This window comes from Perissodus microlepis, chromosome 19 (genome assembly GCF_051167445.1).
Source record: "Perissodus microlepis isolate ML-2025 ecotype Zambia chromosome 19, ASM5116744v1, whole genome shotgun sequence".
NCBI lineage: Eukaryota > Metazoa > Chordata > Actinopteri > Cichliformes > Cichlidae > Perissodus > Perissodus microlepis.
Genome location: NC_140479.1, coordinates 20,200,023 through 20,217,604, shown reverse-complemented (window position 1 = coordinate 20,217,604; position 17,582 = coordinate 20,200,023). Strand labels below are relative to the sequence as shown.

At 40.6% G+C, this 17,582-nt stretch overlaps 3 protein-coding genes across 4 annotated transcripts in view; all 3 read right to left on the bottom strand.

The window, feature by feature from the left end:
* Positions 1-899: 899 nt before the first annotated feature.
* Positions 900-3,990, bottom strand: LOC146365905 (uncharacterized). Its single transcript, XM_084915659.1, has one exon. The coding sequence runs from the start codon at positions 3,774-3,776 to the stop codon at positions 2,727-2,729; it is 1,050 nt and encodes a 349-aa protein (XP_084771785.1). The 5' UTR covers positions 3,777-3,990; the 3' UTR covers positions 900-2,726.
* A 1,603-nt stretch (positions 3,991-5,593) lies between these two features.
* On the bottom strand, positions 5,594-13,252 carry pttg1ipa (PTTG1 interacting protein a). Its single transcript, XM_084915660.1, has 7 exons — positions 12,979-13,252; positions 12,011-12,063; positions 11,606-11,714; positions 9,913-10,015; positions 9,188-9,253; positions 8,611-8,657; positions 5,594-7,731 (listed from the first exon to the last, which is right to left on the bottom strand). The coding sequence occupies exons 1-7, from the start codon at positions 13,064-13,066 to the stop codon at positions 7,694-7,696; spliced, it is 504 nt and encodes a 167-aa protein (XP_084771786.1). The 5' UTR covers positions 13,067-13,252; the 3' UTR covers positions 5,594-7,693.
* Positions 13,253-13,734: 482 nt separating this feature from the next.
* The window catches only part of myo10l1 (myosin X, like 1), a 48,922-nt gene continuing 45,074 nt past the window's right edge, over positions 13,735-17,582 (bottom strand). For both annotated transcript variants that reach the window (XM_084915655.1, XM_084915656.1), the window contains exons 41-43: positions 17,348-17,524; positions 17,068-17,259; positions 13,735-16,952 (exon numbers count right to left, since the gene is read on the bottom strand). In XM_084915655.1, coding sequence (XP_084771781.1) covers positions 16,848-16,952; positions 17,068-17,259; positions 17,348-17,524 — 474 coding nt within the window. In that variant the 3' untranslated portion in view covers positions 13,735-16,847. The remainder of the gene's footprint in view (positions 16,953-17,067; positions 17,260-17,347; positions 17,525-17,582) is intronic.

Genomic DNA, 17,582 nt, shown 5'->3' with positions numbered 1-17,582 from the left:
AGTGATAGCTATTGAAGTTCTGTAGTTTAATTTGCATTCATTTAAAATGTTTTGTTTCCATCTTAGTTTAGTTTAGACCAGACTTCAGAATGGGTTAAGCTCTTTAATGTTTAAATATCCTAGTGTATTATTATTGTCATTTTTAATAATACTTTGACTCTTTTAATTTAATTATATGTTTTAAGAAGTTCAGAAATACAGTAGTGGTCAGAAGTTCTTATACACTCATTATGGGCATGAAAGTCATGATAATTTGGGGCTTTTAATAATTTCTTTGAACTGTTCTTTTTCCAGTTGGGAATGATTAATTTACAGTATGCATCAATCTGATGCACAGCTTTGAATTTATTTAGGCTTTTCTTCAATCCACACAGGGTCAAAAGCAAAAATACAGTCTCAAATATAGACATCAAATCACTTAATTCCCTTAATAAGTGCTATTCAATGTTCTACAATATCTATCAGTTTAACAAGGTGAAGACCTGTTTACTTTTTGTTAGTGATCATGTTTGAATGCAACTGGTAGTTTCTTCTTTCCAAAAGGTGAACAGACATCATATTAAACCCTATGGATTAAGAATGTAACTTGTGTTCATATGTGTGAAGGCAGCAAGTGAAGACTATTAGCAATATAGTGTATACACTTGAGCCTGTATGTGTACTTTTGACACTGCGTGGATTAGATAAAAATCCAAAATAAATTCAAACTTGTTTTTTTGAAGTTATTAAAGATGTATGCTGTACAATCACTCCACCATGAATGGGCAATGTGGGAAGTACTGGTAATGTTGGTATAGCAAATTTTTATATGTTTAACATTAAAAACATAAAAACTATGCAAGTCCCTCACTGGTTTGGCATTGATTCCCAGCTTCCTGGCAAAGTAAATACAACACAGATAAATAGAAACTGAAGTTTATTTTATGGTCTAACCTTTAACTCTCATTTCATCTGATTTTCTCTGCTTATCTTGTTTGGCGTCAGTACTGATGCATCCATAGTTCACATTTCTTTATGAGCTGTGCTGACTTAAGAGCCAACTAATATGTATATGTATATACATTGAGTCAGTTAGTGCATGTCCATGCTGCAGTGTAATTGTCCCTTTCGACAGCAAAATCATGGCCTTACTTTAACCCACTTACTTGGTATATATGTGTTACTAATAAGTCCTTTAGTTACAGGTAGTCTCACTGCAATGGAGATCTTTTTCAAGAGGGAAAGGAGTACCAAAAAAACCCTAAAACATACAAGAACACTCACAAAATCTAGTGTAATAAATCTAGTGTAGTATATTAATCTTTTTGTGTTTTTGCGTTTTGAAGTTATATAATGTTGTACTGAAAAGATAATGTGTAAAGAGCTCAAACAAAGAAAGTGCTTATATCCCCCAATGACTAATATATCACTTTAAGGAGATGATCCAATGGAAACTAAAGCTTTTTCCTAATTTGTGTGACCCTGAACTTTGACCTATGGCCTTGAAGATATTCTAAAATATATACCAAACATAAATACCACATTACAGTGGTGTATTTGATTATTTTTACCCATATGACTGGAGTAGAATTGACTGAAATCTTTGGATTCTATAAGCAGAAAAAGAGATTTTAAGTTAAAGTTAAGTTTAAGTTAAATTCGTGCAGTCTGTGACTTTGTGACTTTATGGTGTCATTGTGATGTCGAATTGAAAAAGCAAGAGCATTCGGAGAGTGCAACTCACCCTGAAGGGCAAGGACTATACTTTTTTTTACTATACTAAAAAAAATAGATGTTTTATGATGTTTTTATTATAACATGCTGACATCAGCCTGCTTTTATTACAGTGCAGCGACCTCAGCCTGCTTTTATAAAGACATCCTAATGTCTGACCTTTGACCTATGCCCTTGAAGCATTGAATACTAAAATAGTCTGTTTTATTATCTTTACCTATATGATTGCAGCACAACTGACTAAAATTTCTGGCTTCTATAAACTAAAAAACCTTGAGATTTAAAAATAATTTCATTTTCAGTGCGTGATTTTGCAAAACTTCATGCTGTCACTGTAACACTGTAGGGCATGGTATTTGGGGGAGGGCCGGGTTGTACAGCTCTCAATGGCCTTTCATATGATATATTACTCGATATTGTTTTTTTGAAAAACTTTTCTGGGTCAACTTTACCTTTGGGGGCTGACAATGAAGGTCAAGGTCAAATGCTTAGCTAACCTAGGCTTGCATATTTTTGTAAAGACAACCTGTTTAAAAAAAAAGTAAGGTAATATAAAGAGCAATATAAAGATTTTATTGATTTTGGCATGACCTTGACCTGATTTTTTTGTAAATTAAATCAGCTCCAGCTGTTACTGGCATACCATCACACAAAATATGAAAATGATACCTTGAAAACTGTGGACTCAAGATTGCTAACAAACAGACAGACAAACAAACAGAACCATGACACGACCATGAGAAAAATCCAGACAGACACTTAACATGAAATCAAAAAATGCAGTTTCACAATTTTTGTTTTCTTTGTAGCTCATTTCATAGGCAGCAAGGTATTCACATCCAGTTTCTCCAAGACCAGCGTGAATGGGAGGTGCAGCTAAAATGTCTTTCAGCCTTCTAAATAAATAAATCCCACTCCTTCATATAAGATACAACGGTGAGTAAGTGTGATACACAGAATCAAGAGGCTTCTGGGGAGACGGAGAAGCATACATATAAACACTGTCACCATAATCAGACGCAGACAAAACTCTGGATGTTCACTGTGTACAGTGATGGTAATTCAGAGTGCACCTGTCCCTCCTCAAAAGCAGACTCGTGAAAATTCCACACAGGTGCTGGAAAGCCGAGTTCATTTGTCTTTCGGGAAGCATTGAGCACTTGCAGTCTATAATGTTCACGGCGCCATGGTCTGTCGTTTTCTGACGGCCTTTCTCTGTCCACGCTGGTTTCTCGCAGTCTGCGCAAAGCTTGTGCGGACCGGGCATGGTCCAAGCGATGCAGCTTTTCCTCACTGGTTTCGCGCAGTCTCCGTGAAGCCTGAGCCAGTCGATTATTTTGCAGGCGATGCTCCCTCTCCGAACTAGATTCTCTCAGTCTGCGCAAAGCTTGAGCGGACCGGGCATGGTCCAGTCGACGCTGCCTTTCCTCGCTGGTTTCTCGCTGCCTCCGTGAAGCTTGAGCCAGTCTGGCATTTTGCAGCCGAAGCTGTCTTTCCTCGCTGGTTTCTCGCTGTCTTCGTGAGGCATGAGCCAATCTGTCATTTTCTAAGCGATGCTGTCTCTCTTCGCTGGTTTCGTGCAATCTCCGTGAAGCTTGCCCCAGCCGCTTATTTTCCAGGCGATGCTCCCTCTCCAAACTGGTTTCACGCCGTCTTCTGGAAGCCTTAGCCAGGCGGTCATTTTGCAGACGTTGCAGCCTTTCCAAACTGGTTTCCCGCTGTCTGCGCGAAGCTTGAGCCGACCGGGCATGGTACAATCGACGCTGCCTTTCTTCGCTGGTTTCGCGCTGTCTCCGCGAAGCCTGGGCCAGTCTGGCATTTTCCAGGCGAAGTCGTCTTTTTTCGCTGCTCTCGCGCCGTCTCCGCGAAGCTTGGGCTACTCTGGCGTTTTCTAAACGACGCTGTCTCTCTTCGCTGGTTTCTCGCTGTCTTCGTGCAGCTTCTGCTAATCTGGCGTTTTCCAGTCTAGATTCTCTTTGATGCTGAGATTCAGTGGCCCTGATTTTCTTCTTCCGCATGGCATCCTTACTGCTGCGGCAAGAGCCTTTCCTTTTTCTAGGCATTGTGATGTGACCCTCTCAAGGCCCCTTGACACAAGGAGCGGCATGCGCTGCACTGACCGCTGGCTGGAGCGAATTTTTGCGCTGGCCGCTGCTGCGCTCTGCCGGTACGTCATTTTTTGCGCCCGCTCTACGTTTACTAGATGCGTCTGCTGCTTGTCAATGGAAACCATGCGTCTCTCATCTACAAAGAAGAAGGCATTGGCGTTGAAGTAACCGTACTAGTGAAGAAGAATGTACTCAATGACCTTAACTGCACACATGCCTGCAACAAATCTCTCTCTCTGTGTAGAATAGAATGCCTTTATTGTCACTATACAGTTGTACAATGAGATACAGAGCATCTCCTACTCAGTGTAAACATGCTGGGGGGGGGGGTACAGTTCTGCAGCGCTATGTACATATGGACAGTATTAACATAGGGAAAAACATATATATATATAAAATGTACAATATACAAGCCGTAAGTAATATGTAATAAATAGTGTTATGTATATACAGTTGAGTTATTGCACATAGAATTGGTATAAATAGTGTTATGTATATACAGTTGAGTTGTTGCACATAGAATTGGTATTGCACAGTGGTGGTCCATAGAGGAAGTGGGAAGTGGGGGGGCTGTGTTATCTGTGCACGTGTGAGTTCAGGGTGGTTATCGCTTTGGGGAAGAAACTGTTTTTTAGTCTGTGGGTTTTGTGTTGATGCACCTGTAGCGCTTCCCTGAGGGAAGCAGGCTGAACATGTTGAAGCCAGGGTGGGAGCTGTCCTTGATAATGTTTGCTGCTCTGGTGAGGCAGCGGGAGGAATAAATGTCCATCAGGGAGGGGAGAGGGCAGCCGATGATCTTTTGTGCTGTCTTGACCACACTCTGAAGCCTCACTCTATCTGCTTTGGTGCTGCTGCCGTACCATACCGTGATGCAGTAGGTTAGCAGGCTCTCAATGGACGAGCGGTAGAAGGTCAGCAGCAGGTTGGAGTTCAGCTTGTACTTCCTGAGGACTCTCAGGAAGTGCAGCCGCTGTTGGGCCTTCTTGATGACCGCTGAGATGTTTCCTGTCCAGGAGATGTCAGCAGAGATGAGGACACCAAGGAACCGGAAAGTGTGGACCCTCTCCACACACTCCCCGTTGATGTAGAGGGGGGCCAAGTCGGTGCTGTGTCTCCTGAAGTCAACAATGAGCTCTTTGGTTTTCTTGGTGTTCAGTGCCAGGTTGTTTTCTGAACACCATGCTGCCAGCTTCAGGACTTCCTCTCTGTACTCTGCCTCGTCTCCCTTCGAGATGAGTCCGACTACCGTGGTGTCATCAGCAAACTTGATGATGAGAGTGTTGTTGTGTGGGTCGAACTGCAGTCGTGGGTTTAGAGAGAATACAAGAGGGGGCTCAGCACACAGCCCTGTGGGGAGCCGGTGCTCAGTGTGCGAGTGGAGGAGAGATGAGGGCCGAGTCTTACAGTCTGGGGCCGGTTTGTGAGGAAATCCTTTATCCAGGCACATGTGAGAGGAGGGAGGCCAAGAGTGACCAGTTTGGTGATGAGGATGTCCGGGATGATTGTATTAAAGGCTGAGCTGTAGTCCACAAAGAGCATTCGGACGTAGCTTTGCCGCTGCTCTAGGTGACTCAGCACAGCGTGGAGGGCTGTGGCGATGGCGTCTTCTGTGGATCTGTTTGCACGGTATGCAAACTGGTGGGGGTCGAATTCTGGGGGGAGGTAATCCTTGATATGCTGAAGGACTAGTCTCTCAAAGCATTTCATGATTACCGGTGTGAGGGCCACAGGGCGGTAATCATTCAGGCTGGAGATGGGAGACTTTTTCGGCACTGGGATGATTGTGGCTGATTTTAGACAGGATGGGATGGCTGCCTGATCCAGTGAGAGGTTGAAGAGTCTGGTGAAGATGAGGGTGAGCTGGTGTGCGCATGCTCTTAGTACCTTGCCAGGTACTCCATCTGGACCGGCCGCCTTCCTGGGGTTCACTGCTAGGAGCACACGTCTGACATCGCGCTCTGTTACAGTGAGTGGAGCGGTGCAGGAACCAGGTGAGGATGAGGATGGGAGCAGGGCTGAAGCAGATGAGTGTTGCTGTTGTGGTGTTTCAAAGCGGGCGAAGAAGCTGTTTATTTCCTCTGCCAGCTGCCCACTCGGGTTTTCTGTTTTCGCAGTGCTGCCTCTGTGGTTGATGATGTCTTGCATTCCCTGCCACACCTCTCGTGTATTGTTGCTGGACAGGTGGGACTCGATGTTCCTTTTGTGGTCTGACTTGGCTTTTTTGTGTGTGTGTGTGTGTGTGTGTGTGTGTGTTCGTCTGTGAACTTCTATTCAATCAGGAGTTTGATAACACACAGGCACGACTCAGGGCCCCAAAAGTTCTTATCTATATCAGATGTCATGAGGTCATCATATTGCCTAGCAACAGACTAACAGTGAACCCATTTTCCTTGGAAGAAAAATACAAAGAAAGCAGGAGTGGCTAGAGACTTTTGCACAGTATTCATAACATAAATGCTAAAAAATTGGTGGTTTTAGCTTGTTGGTATATCACCATCAAGTTTGACTGCATGTTGGTGGAGTTTGCAGACAAACAGATTTGGTATAAGATACATAAAACAATGGGGCAAGGGATACAAGTGCTTTGCAGATACCATTAAAAAGTGGAATACCTGGTCAGCCTAATTAAAGATCCAGACTTTGCCAGTACATCAGGTCCTCTGTGCCTCTTCGTTGTTTTTTATTTTACATTTTATTTCACTTGATTTAAGTAGTCGATAAGTTCATAGTTTTTCACGTTTTGAAATATAGTTTTATTTTAGCATTTGTTTGTGTTTGTTTTGAGGTAGACCTCCTCCTTCGTGCTCCAACAGGACAATGACCCCCCACTCCATGGCCTTCCTAGAGCTTCAACCTCGATCATACTGAAAATCGGGCGACAATGCTTAAGAGTGTCTTGAAACCAAGTTAAAGGAATTCTGCCAAGAGTGTTAAAAAATCTATCCAGAAATATGCCAGAAGCTTGTTGATGGATACCAAAAGTGTCTGATTGACGTGCAACTTACTAAGGCAGATTTAAACAAATAGCGTGGGTCTATGTATACCATATGTATACGTGGTACAAAGTTCTAACTCGTGGTGAGCATACGTAATCTTCTGACTACAACTGAAGATCATTGATTTTTTTTTCTTTTAAGGAATAACACATCTTTTAATCAAATGTTTGATTTATTGACAAACTGTACAAAACATACAGTATATCATAAAGGTAGGTTAACATGAAAGCTCAACGGGAAATAAAAGTGTTACTATTAGAATTGGGGATCAGTCTGAAATCTTTTATTTATACGTTTTTTCATTATGTTCATTTTGACCTCATATATTCAGAATATATTCTGCAAATGTGATTGGTTTAAAATTCGTTGTCAACAGTAGGAAACAGCAGCAGTAACACAGTAATTAGATTTCAGAATGGGGAAAAAACATTTAAAACAAGATAAAATAAAGTAAAAAAAAAAAAGAAATCTCAGCAGCAAAAACAATGTGAAAATGTACAATTACAACAGAAGCTAAAGGAAAGAATATTCCAGCAGCCAGACTGGACTCCTTCCATTCAGTACCATTAAACTAAATACCCAAATAAATAGTAGATTAGCAGATTAGTATCTTAAGTCACAGGATAAATGACAAATGTTTGGAAAAATACCAACACTACATATCTCTTCTAGCATTTGGTTACAGCCTCTTGGGTCATTTCAGTAAATGTAGGATTCTTTGAATGCTTCATTGACCAAATGACCCTGATCTATTTAAACTACTTTTCTTACATTTGATTTTTATATCAATTACAACAATTCTCCAATCATGTCACTTCAAGACAGCTCATGGATGTCCTCTGTCCGCAGTTAATAATCTCAGTTGACAAATCCATTTCAAGAAAATCTGGAGTATGGGTTTTGCCCACTTAGACCTGGAAAACATTAAACAATCAGTAAGAGTTGCCCTGATTTAAATAAATCGTTTGATATATTCACGCAAAATGGTAAATATGAAGTCAGTGCCAGATTACGGTGAACGTAGCTTAGCACGAAAACCACAAACAGGAGTAAATGGCTAGCCTCACTCTGTATTGTATCATAGCTAAATAAAAACTTACCAGCCTCTCTTAAACTTTTATATTTAGCTTTATGGTATACACCCATCAGCCATAACATTACAATGACCTTAGCAGGAACCTTTAGGTTGTAGGTTGGGCCTCCATGGATCAGACTCCAGGAGGTGCTCTTGCAGGATGAACTGGAACAAGTCTTGCGACTGTGTCCATCTTTTCTGCTCAATTAACCCTGATACTATGTGAGTGCCAGCGCAGAGGTAATTACTCATTGGTGTCTTTTGAAAATCATTCATATTATAGCAGGCCTGCAAAGTTAACATAGTGTTATGTGTTGCCCACTGGGGTGATTTCCACTCAAAGAAAACCTGGAGGACAGAATCTGATGCTTTCTCTGTATTTCTTGCAGTAGTCAGTTCCATATCCATAAACATCTGAATTTCATTAGTAGAAAAGAGACATTTAAATAGTATAGCTCTGAACTCTCTGGACCTTATGGACAGAGTCAGACAAGCTCTTTTTTCCCCCTCCCCAGCGGTTATGCTAAACTGGACAAAGTGCCTCATACTGGTAGCACAATACAGAATCAACTTTCTTAATCACACGCTCTCATATCTAGTAAATGACATTACAGGTGTAAAAAGAGCCACATTTTGTTTTGTAGAGTAAGTCATAATTTAGATGCTGTATAGGTAGCCGATTGCTGAAGCACACAGACTAACAAAGAGAAAAGCTCACCATATTTCTGCCTGATTTCCTGGTGTCTCTGCTTCATCTCCGCCCTCCTGTAAAGACAAAACATTCTTCCATAAGTCACAGGGCGACGACTAATGATTTTTCAGAATTTCAGACTCGTGGAAACCAGTTTGGGCTGATAACAGTATGACGTCTGCATTTTTCCCCCCTCGTGTGTGTTGAAAGAAAGTGATGCTAATCATAGCTATCAATGCAAAAGGTAGCCGGTGTGTCGCACCTAGTGCAACTATTACAGAACCAATAAAAGCCCAAAATATATAATTGTTGTTTAGAGGACATGAGTATACGTTTATAGCAAATATTTAATGTTAGCTGAGACAGATGCTGTTCTATATGGAGAAACTTGGTCATAAAGACATGGTGCTGAACTGCAGTTTTGTTTTTTCTCATGATTTTTGAATTTTAATTATATAAACTAGAGATTTAGGCAGCAATTTAGAGTCCACCAGCTCTTTAAATCCACGTTTTGTTAAGTTATATCTATGGATGTATCAAATACAGAGACCAACCAGTCAGAGGGGGTGAAACAGTATTACAAAACAAAACATGATATTGCCACCTTTCGTCCTGCTTGGTTCTCAGCTTATTGGCCTGTCGCTGCATCTTGGCCTCAGACCTGCTAGATCTGAAAAGACAAGACCAGTGTTAGATTTATGTAGTAGAAGGAAAAGCCTTAACTTAATAAAACAGCATCTGAAAGTCAAAAATGGTGCCGGATGTGGATGACCTATGAATCAGTCAACTGCCAATTGCTTGACAAGGGGCTCAAGTTAAAGAGTGACAACAGAGTCCAGCAAGAACAGGAGAAGAATGAGAAACAAGAAAATCAAAGAATAAAAATACGGCATGAAAAGCACAGACAGGCTCCACAGTAGACACATTTCACTGATTTTAAACAGTTTCACTTCAGCTCTTTGTAGTTATAATTTCACTTTTTTCTGTGGCTGGCTCATGAACCAACAACAGCAGAAGCAAGAGTAGCCCACAGACTGGATGTGTCACATGTTCTTAACACAGCCCCAATCCACAATAAACACTCTCTGCAGGTAGACGGGCAGTACCTGACTGCCTGCAGACTGCCTTTGTGCTACTTCACACTCACGCATAAGCGGAAACACTCCCATTTTCAGGATTGCTTACATATAACATAATCGTTTAATTGAAGGACTTGATGGGTAGTCAGTACGTATCTTAACCTGTTGCACACAACTAATAATATAATTGCTACAATGTATTCTACCAGCATCACACTGGCTGGAATGAGAGGGTTTTGTCAACACTTACCCGATGTTCTCACACTTGCAGCAGCAGAACAGACAGACCAAAAAGGCAATGATAAGAATGCCACCAACCACTGACAAGGTGATTATCAAGATCTGGAAGTTCACTGCAGACAGAACCAGAGTGACAACGTCATTCAGAAATCACAAATCGCAGATTTATCTTCCAGATAGAAAATTCTTGTTCTTCCTCCTTCATTAGGTTGCGTTTAATTTCCTCTTCTCAAACCAAATCATTCTACACATGTACTGAATAAAACTTTAATGTTTTTTGACTTGCTGATAAAAATAACAAGGATCAAAGACAATTTTAATGTTTAATATGCAAATGTACTTCTGTAAAAAGTTCTGCATCAAGATTTTAAAGATGTAATAGTACAAAAGCATGTGGACAAAATGAATGTTAACATGAATGGGTTCCTATAGCACGCTTTGTACAGGGAGAGGCTGTCACGGTGAAACGGGATAGGGCTTTCCCCCATCCCGCTATTGTCTAAAACGTATCTACATGCTGAAGCACTTATTCAAAACAAACAACCCCAGACGCAAAATCCACAAACATGGAGGGGTTTTTGTTTTTCCACTTTAGTGATTTAGTGAAACTTTCATCTACAGCAAATCAGGATAAACTGTTCCAATCTTCATTCGTGAAAAAATAAGAATTATGAAGATGCAGGATCTTTTAATCTCTATTTGTAAGTTTTTTGGGGGTTTTTTAGGAAAAAAAAAAGAGTTTTTTTTAAGAGAAAGCCCTTAAATATAACTATTTAGTTTTTATTTATCCTTGGCACGGTGCTGATTGGGAGCCTGTTGCAGTAGCTCCTGTTCCAATTTATTTATTTTGAAATTATTTCATAACCTACTAAGGTGGATTTTTCTTGCTCCTTGTAGTTTATGTGGAGGTGAAATAGCCTAACAAGCCTACTAGTGGTTTTTCGTATCACTACAATCTCAGCAAATCGCAGAAAGGGGCTCTACTGCCCGGAGCGAGGCCTGTAAACCTGGGGGACCTATGAGGAAAATGATGGAGACGAAGCTGTTACAGCCAGCATAATGGGGAATGTATGTGGCTGCCCAATAACATGGATTAGTTCAGTGAGCTGATTAAGAGCAGGAAGGGAATTAATCATTGCTGTTGCATTTTGATGCAGAGGTCATCCAAATGACTGTGGCTATAGATCCTCTCTGCACCACTTAATTAACACCTCATCTAACATCTGTTTCAGCTCAGCTGCCACAAGGACAGATGCAGAAGTTCTTTGCTACCTCATACCACAATACATGCCTTCATTTTAGGTTTAACCTCCTAGTATAGTATCACATTTAGATTTTAATCCATATAGCACTTGACTTTTTTGTATTTTTCATTTAACCTGACCTCCTTCTTTGGAGTAATTTTTAATTTTCCAATTTTTTATCATGATTGGACTGATGCAACACAGTAATTTCTCAACTTCAGGGATATGCAAGTATTTGTCTTATACAAGAATATAGTTTATTAATTATCACTCTAACACACAGAGAAAAAAAAGAAAGAAAATCAGCAAATAAGCTTCAGTCGGACAGTGTACTGGACAGCATATTTAACATTTAGTTAATTGAATTAAAGTCGTTATCAATGTGATCAGCTTGTGTGTGTGTGTGTGTGTGTGTGTGTGTGTGTGTGTGTGTGTGTGTGTGTGTGTGTGTTTTCTTACTCCAGCAGAGTCCCCATCGTGCATCATTCAGAGGGCAGAGCGCATGGGGTGGGAGGATGGTTCTCACTGGATATGTTACACATGACTTTGTTGTGATGCACCACAAGCACTGTTTAAAAAAAAATGTGCACAATGTCCCTATTAGTTAAACAGAAAAACAAAAAAGGAGGTATGCAGGCTAATTACAGGAAATTACCTTTTTTAGGCTGTGTGTGATAAACACACACAGCCTAAAAAAGGAGCAGGGTGAGAATTCATGAGATCAGTTACTTCTCAAACCAGTCAAACAGGTCTGGGTTGGAGGAGGAGACATCTATTCTGACCATGCACACACACACAGAAACTCTGTTAACCCAAAAAAGAAATCAGCCAAGCAGAAATAAAACGCTCTCTCAGCGAACTTACCGTCACATTTTTCAGACATTCCTCACAGCTTGTCCCGTTTTTCAACTCACACACTGTAGGTCAAAGAAGTTAATACAATCGAGTTAAAGGACATAATGGGCAAGGTGGAAACATTTTGCCTCAAACGTCAAGGCAAACATGACTGCAAAACTTGTCGAGTTTAAATGAAAGCACCATGAGGAGCAGATTTAAAAAGGCCTGGCATGTGCCCACTCTGGTTTTTGTAACTACTGGTAATCCTCCTGGGACATTTTCCATGGAGACTAAGTACAGCAACCACACAGCCTGTGGAACCAGTCATGTTATTGTCAGCAGACATACACAGAACAACAGCCGGGTTTGTGCGAGTGAAGCCATGCATCTGTAAAATGGAGAAACAATGTCTCATATTTGTGTGCCACAGTTTCTCTTAGTCTCTTTGCTCTGAAACAATCAAGCACCCCAGGGGCTGAAAAAGAGACTCCTTGTTCCTGTTGAGAGGTTTCAACAGTTTTCAGAGACAGGAATCTTACACAGACACAATTCTACCAACAAAGTTGTGTTTTTATTCCTTTTAAGCTGAAATGTGGCCGGTACGTAAGGTTATCTAATATATTTTATAATAAATAGTTTCAGTGTAGAAAATGCAAACAAGGACATTTTAATTCTAGATGTTTGGGTGCTTTTCTCCTCAGTTCAAGGCTTATGAAACAATGCTTTATGAATATAATAGCCCTTAAAACTGTTGTGACTTTACTGAACAGCTAAAAGACTCACATTCGGGGTTTTGAGCAACCTGTGCGTAGCTATAAAGATAAAAACAACAATACTACTAATAACAACAACAACAACAATAATAATAATAATAATAATAATAATAATAATAATAATAAATTAGAAAGCAGCTACATCTGATCAGAAACAACAAAAAAGAAGCTTTTCAGCTTAACTAATTCCTCAGCCCCCACATTCACTGATTCCTTTCCTACCGTTCTCAGGTGTGGACGAATCGGCGAAAACGGTCGCCAGGCCGAAACCAAAGAGAAGAACAGCCAATAATATCCGTAAACCCATCATCCAAGAGCGTAGACTCAGATTCTCCTCCAATTTTTTTTATGTTTCAGAAGATTTTAGAAGACGGTGTAAGCGCAAAAGGAGGAAATGCGTCGGCTGCTCCGACAGAAGCCTGAAACCTGAGAAGTGAACTTGCTGGGAAGGAACCAAACGCAAAATCCTGACGCACGCTCTCTTTACGCACCCAAACAGACCAAAGAGGGAAAGGCGTTGGCAGAGCGCAGTGCATTTCGATATACGTCATTTAAACTATGCGGAGTTTACAAAAATAGCTGCTTTGACACACACAAAAAGTATATTTTTAAAAAGTCACAGTTAAAACATTAGCTTTTTTCCTGATGGATCATACCTTTTTACAGCTGTTTCGTTTAGTCCATTCATTCCCAAGCTCTGTGTTGGCCTCCCACAGTAGGAAAGTGACTCTATAACAAATGCTAACACATAACAGCTAATTGTTGTAGATGACTTCATGAGCTAGATGTTGTTGGGCAGCTTAGCTCCCCAGCTCTTCTAAAGCTTCCATATTTTGTTTCAATAAATTAGATGATAAACTTCATGAAACGAACAGGACATCCAAGGGCAAAGAGGTTTGGAGCCAAAGTGCCAGCACATGCACAGCTCCCTGAAAAACCAACTCTGTTCAAAAATAAGTGCACAAAGGTCACGGTAAATATAGGACCATTTTCAATAATTTATTAAAGCATAATTTTGTAAAGCCAGTTACAAATAAAAAAAAAAAAAAGAACACCACACATATCTCTCTCTTTCTCTCTTTTTTTGTTGTTCTTTTTTGTTTAAACAAGCACAATGTTTTACTATGTAAAGGTGATAATAAGCGTAACACAAGATAAGAGTGGGCCCCACTTTGGCCGCCTGCGGCTGATAACAGGACCCTTTGTGATGAAGTTGCCCTTGAAGACAGATTTGTGATCAGAATTTCCATTAAGAAACACGCTGATCACATTTCAGCAACTACAGGGCAAGTTCTTCTTACTCAGTGTAATATCAGTGACAGACAGAACCACAGATGTAGAATAACCAGATCTCACAGCTCCAGGGTCCTCAGGATTTATGGCTTGTGAACTTTAATTTTTCAGTTTTTCACTCCTTTTTCTTTCTTTTTTTTTAGATTAAACTAAATTAACCAAAAGTTCAAAGTGGAACCTGTGAGTGAGTTCTGCTTATTCTAAATCTACAGGCAGGATCCCAGTGGGCTGTGTGTATGCTTTCAGGCCGTAGCTATGATTAAAGACACTGAGGTTATTAAAATTTGGAGAATTTTAGCAAATCTATACATTGTACACTTACAACTTTACATGTCGTAGAGACTGATTTCAATATTCTTAGACTTTAAATTGTTAAATTTAAAGAAGCAATTCAGGTTTTTTTCCATTAAATCTGTGGATAAATTTATTTTTGGTTACTGGGCAACACTTCAGAGGGGTTGGAGGGGTTTTGGATTCACAGCCTCAGTTTTTCTAAAATCATCGCTGCCACCATGTACAGTATGTGATGAACTAGAAAAACAACAACATATTTCACCTGAAGAACTTCACTTTAGTGTCTGGTGTGAAAAGCCAAACCAGATCTGTCTTTGGGGCAAATCCTGAAAATCTTATTGCCACAGAAACGAGTTTAGAAACTTCATCTAAACCAGATAAGACAAATAACTGGAGCATGTTGTCATGCTGGATGGTAACTTTCCATGCTATGCGAGCACTCCCAGTGGATATCTGCTTTGTGGGAACACTTTGTTTACAGTGCTCTCTGCAGGTGTTTGACATGAGTGCCATCTAGCTGCAATGCACAGCATCAGGTAACCTCACTTCGAGTCCAAAGAACGCACGCACGCATGCACACACACACACAAAGCAGTGATGAATTTCAGCATTCCAAGTGCACAATTAAACTATTTCCAAGCCCGTGTCCTCACAGTGTCATATCTGCTTCTTATACACTGATGCCGAAAAAAAAGAATAATCACAAGCATATTTTCATTCTTCCTGAACAAACTTTGCAACACATACAGTACAATAGGAAATAAACAACCCCTCAACCCCCCCCTGATATTCCATGCTTTTCCCGTTAACTCACAATTACAACACCATTCTTCGCAAAAGTTACTCATGTAAATTCATCTCTTTTTTTCCAAGGAATACAGTAGTATCACTAGTATCACTTCAGTAGTATCACTTCTCTTTTCCCTTCTCGTATCCAACAGTTTACGCCATTAATACACTCACACACACAGCAGCAATGCAGACACAGCACTTTAGGTTGGCTAAGATAGGGGGAATACAATAATAACAGTATTATCAGTAATTGTTTAAATAAAAATCACATGTTCATAAATAGGCTGAAAACACAGACAAACAAGGTTGTGTGCATTTTTGCTTAAGTCTCCTGATCTCTGAAGAAAAAAATGAGAATAGCTTGAGCAGATGAGGATAGACAGGATTTCATGGCTCCAATCAATTCTTCAGAGTGAGTCCAACAAATAACAACAATGATAAATTCATCAAAATGCTGTTAGAAATATGACCACGATAGCAGCCAGACTCACTATAGTCTGTTTCCTTTTTTTTTTTTTTTTTTAATCTTACTCTTACTTCTCTGTGAGTCACATTAATGGCACAGCCAGTGTACAGTATTGGCATCATATTCAGACATACAGTGGTCATTATTAACACCAATCACTTGCATGTATCTTACATGGCAGGTGTCACATTGCATTTAGTATGGCATTTATATACTGTACAGTGCAGCGGCCACCAAAAATGTAACAATAATTCTTATTATAATGTGTGATATACGATACAAAATGATACATGTTTGTTCAGTTTATGTGTGCACGTAGGCGAATATACACATTTATCCAGCTTGTGTGACATGTAGACATAAATAGGGGAAAGTTTGTTGGGGGGTTTTCTGGCCATTGTTCTGGATATTGTTCTTGCAGAGCCAAGTGAGGTTCGTAGCCATGCACATACTTTGGAGAGCATCCAAAGTAAATCTTTCTTCTCTGGAATATTTATAGGATTTTTTTTTTTTAAATACTTAAAGCCGCTTCCTTTGGCTGAGTTTTCTTCTTGTGGCCACACAGTGGCGCTGACGAGTGAGCAGGTGAACACTATGTTGTTTGGTGACGAATCACCGAGTCCTTTTCCTCAGACGTGACAGAGCTGATATTATCAATAACAGACAGAGAAAGCAAGCAAGAACAAGAATTTAGCATTTTAACTTAACAGCGACCGCAAACAAAGAGTGAGGATATATAAAGAGAAAGAGAGAGACTCGGAAATTAGAGGAGAAGTGAGATAGAAACTAACAAAACTGAGAAAGTGTGGCTTTCTTCTGTCTGGCAGTGCAATGGAGGTTGGAGGAGCCACCTGGGGCTGACTGGGACTGGGTGGCTGCTTTGTGCTTGTTGTTTCTGAATTTGTCCAAAAACGGAGAGTTTGGTATGTGCTTGAACATCTACATGCAGGACTACCGCTGAGGGTTATGTATTTGATGGGACAGCCCCCCAAAACAGTTTTTTTTTTCATGCTATTTCATGTTACGTTATTAATAGATCTCCAGGCCAGTTGAATGTGCATTTGGCTTCTGTGTCCACTTTTTCCCCATTTTTGTAATTGATGCTCATTCCCTGCTCATGATTCAACTTGGGAGGTTGAGCTGGTTGGTGCAACTGCCCTTTATAAAACAACCAACCAATGCAAGGAGCCAAGGCGTCTGGTGTCACTAGATGGATGAACGAAGAGCTTTGACTGGCTGGGAGAGATCACCTGACCCAGGCACTGGCAACACTGGACACAGACATGATGCTGCAGCGTTTCTTCACCATCATGTTGATGTAGGCCCGCATAATCTTGGTGATCTCGCCGACCTAAAATGTGAAAAAGGAGATTAGTACATCCTAGATAAAAGGTATCAAATCCTACACTGAGAAAATACGCTGAGGGGGGGGGGGGGTGATTAGACAACGAATGATGAGCTCTCACCAGTGGAGTCTCAAAGTACATCTCCCTCTCATCCACGATGATCTTGTAGGTGCAGGGCTGTGACGCACCGAAGAAGGTGATGTGTTCGTACTGGAAGGTCTCGAGCGGTTTGGGTTCTCCTCGTTTATACACAGACACGTTGTCAGCGCTCACACCCAGCCACAGATCATGAGGGAAACCTCCCTCTTTACACTAGCAAGAGAGGAGAGAAGGGAAAGGAAGCAGATCAAATTTATTTGTACAAAGCTCCAAAATTGATCTTCTGAGCGTTTGTCCTCACCTCCACATCAAATAGAGTGGAGCCATATCCTGGCCACTCCTTAATGATGCTCATGTATTTCAGCATGGCCTGATGCTGCGGCATGCCCTGCAGACGAGTCCACTTCTCGAGCACGCTGGTCCGTGTGGCAGACGTCTCTTCCTTCACCCACATCTCAAGCATTTGCTCATCCTCCATCTGAAACAATCAGCGAATCCTCCGAACTATCATGTGTATATTTATTTATTCATTCATT

Bases quoted from the DNA above. Each gene is read 5' to 3' on its own strand.
- LOC146365905 (XM_084915659.1), bottom strand. From the start codon at position 3,776: ATGCCTAGAAAAAGGAAAGGCTCTTGCCGCAGCAGTAAGGATGCCATG.
- pttg1ipa (XM_084915660.1), bottom strand. From the start codon at position 13,066: ATGATGGGTTTACGGATATTATTGGCTGTTCTTCTCTTTGGTTTCGGC. The intron at 9,254-9,912 runs GTAAGTGTTGAC...TTGTCTTTTCAG, and splicing joins TGCAAGTGTGAGAACATCGG to ATCTAGCAGGTCTGAGGCCA. The intron at 7,732-8,610 runs GTGAGCTTTTCT...AATGTTTTCCAG, and splicing joins GGAAATCAGGCAGAAATATG to GTCTAAGTGGGCAAAACCCA.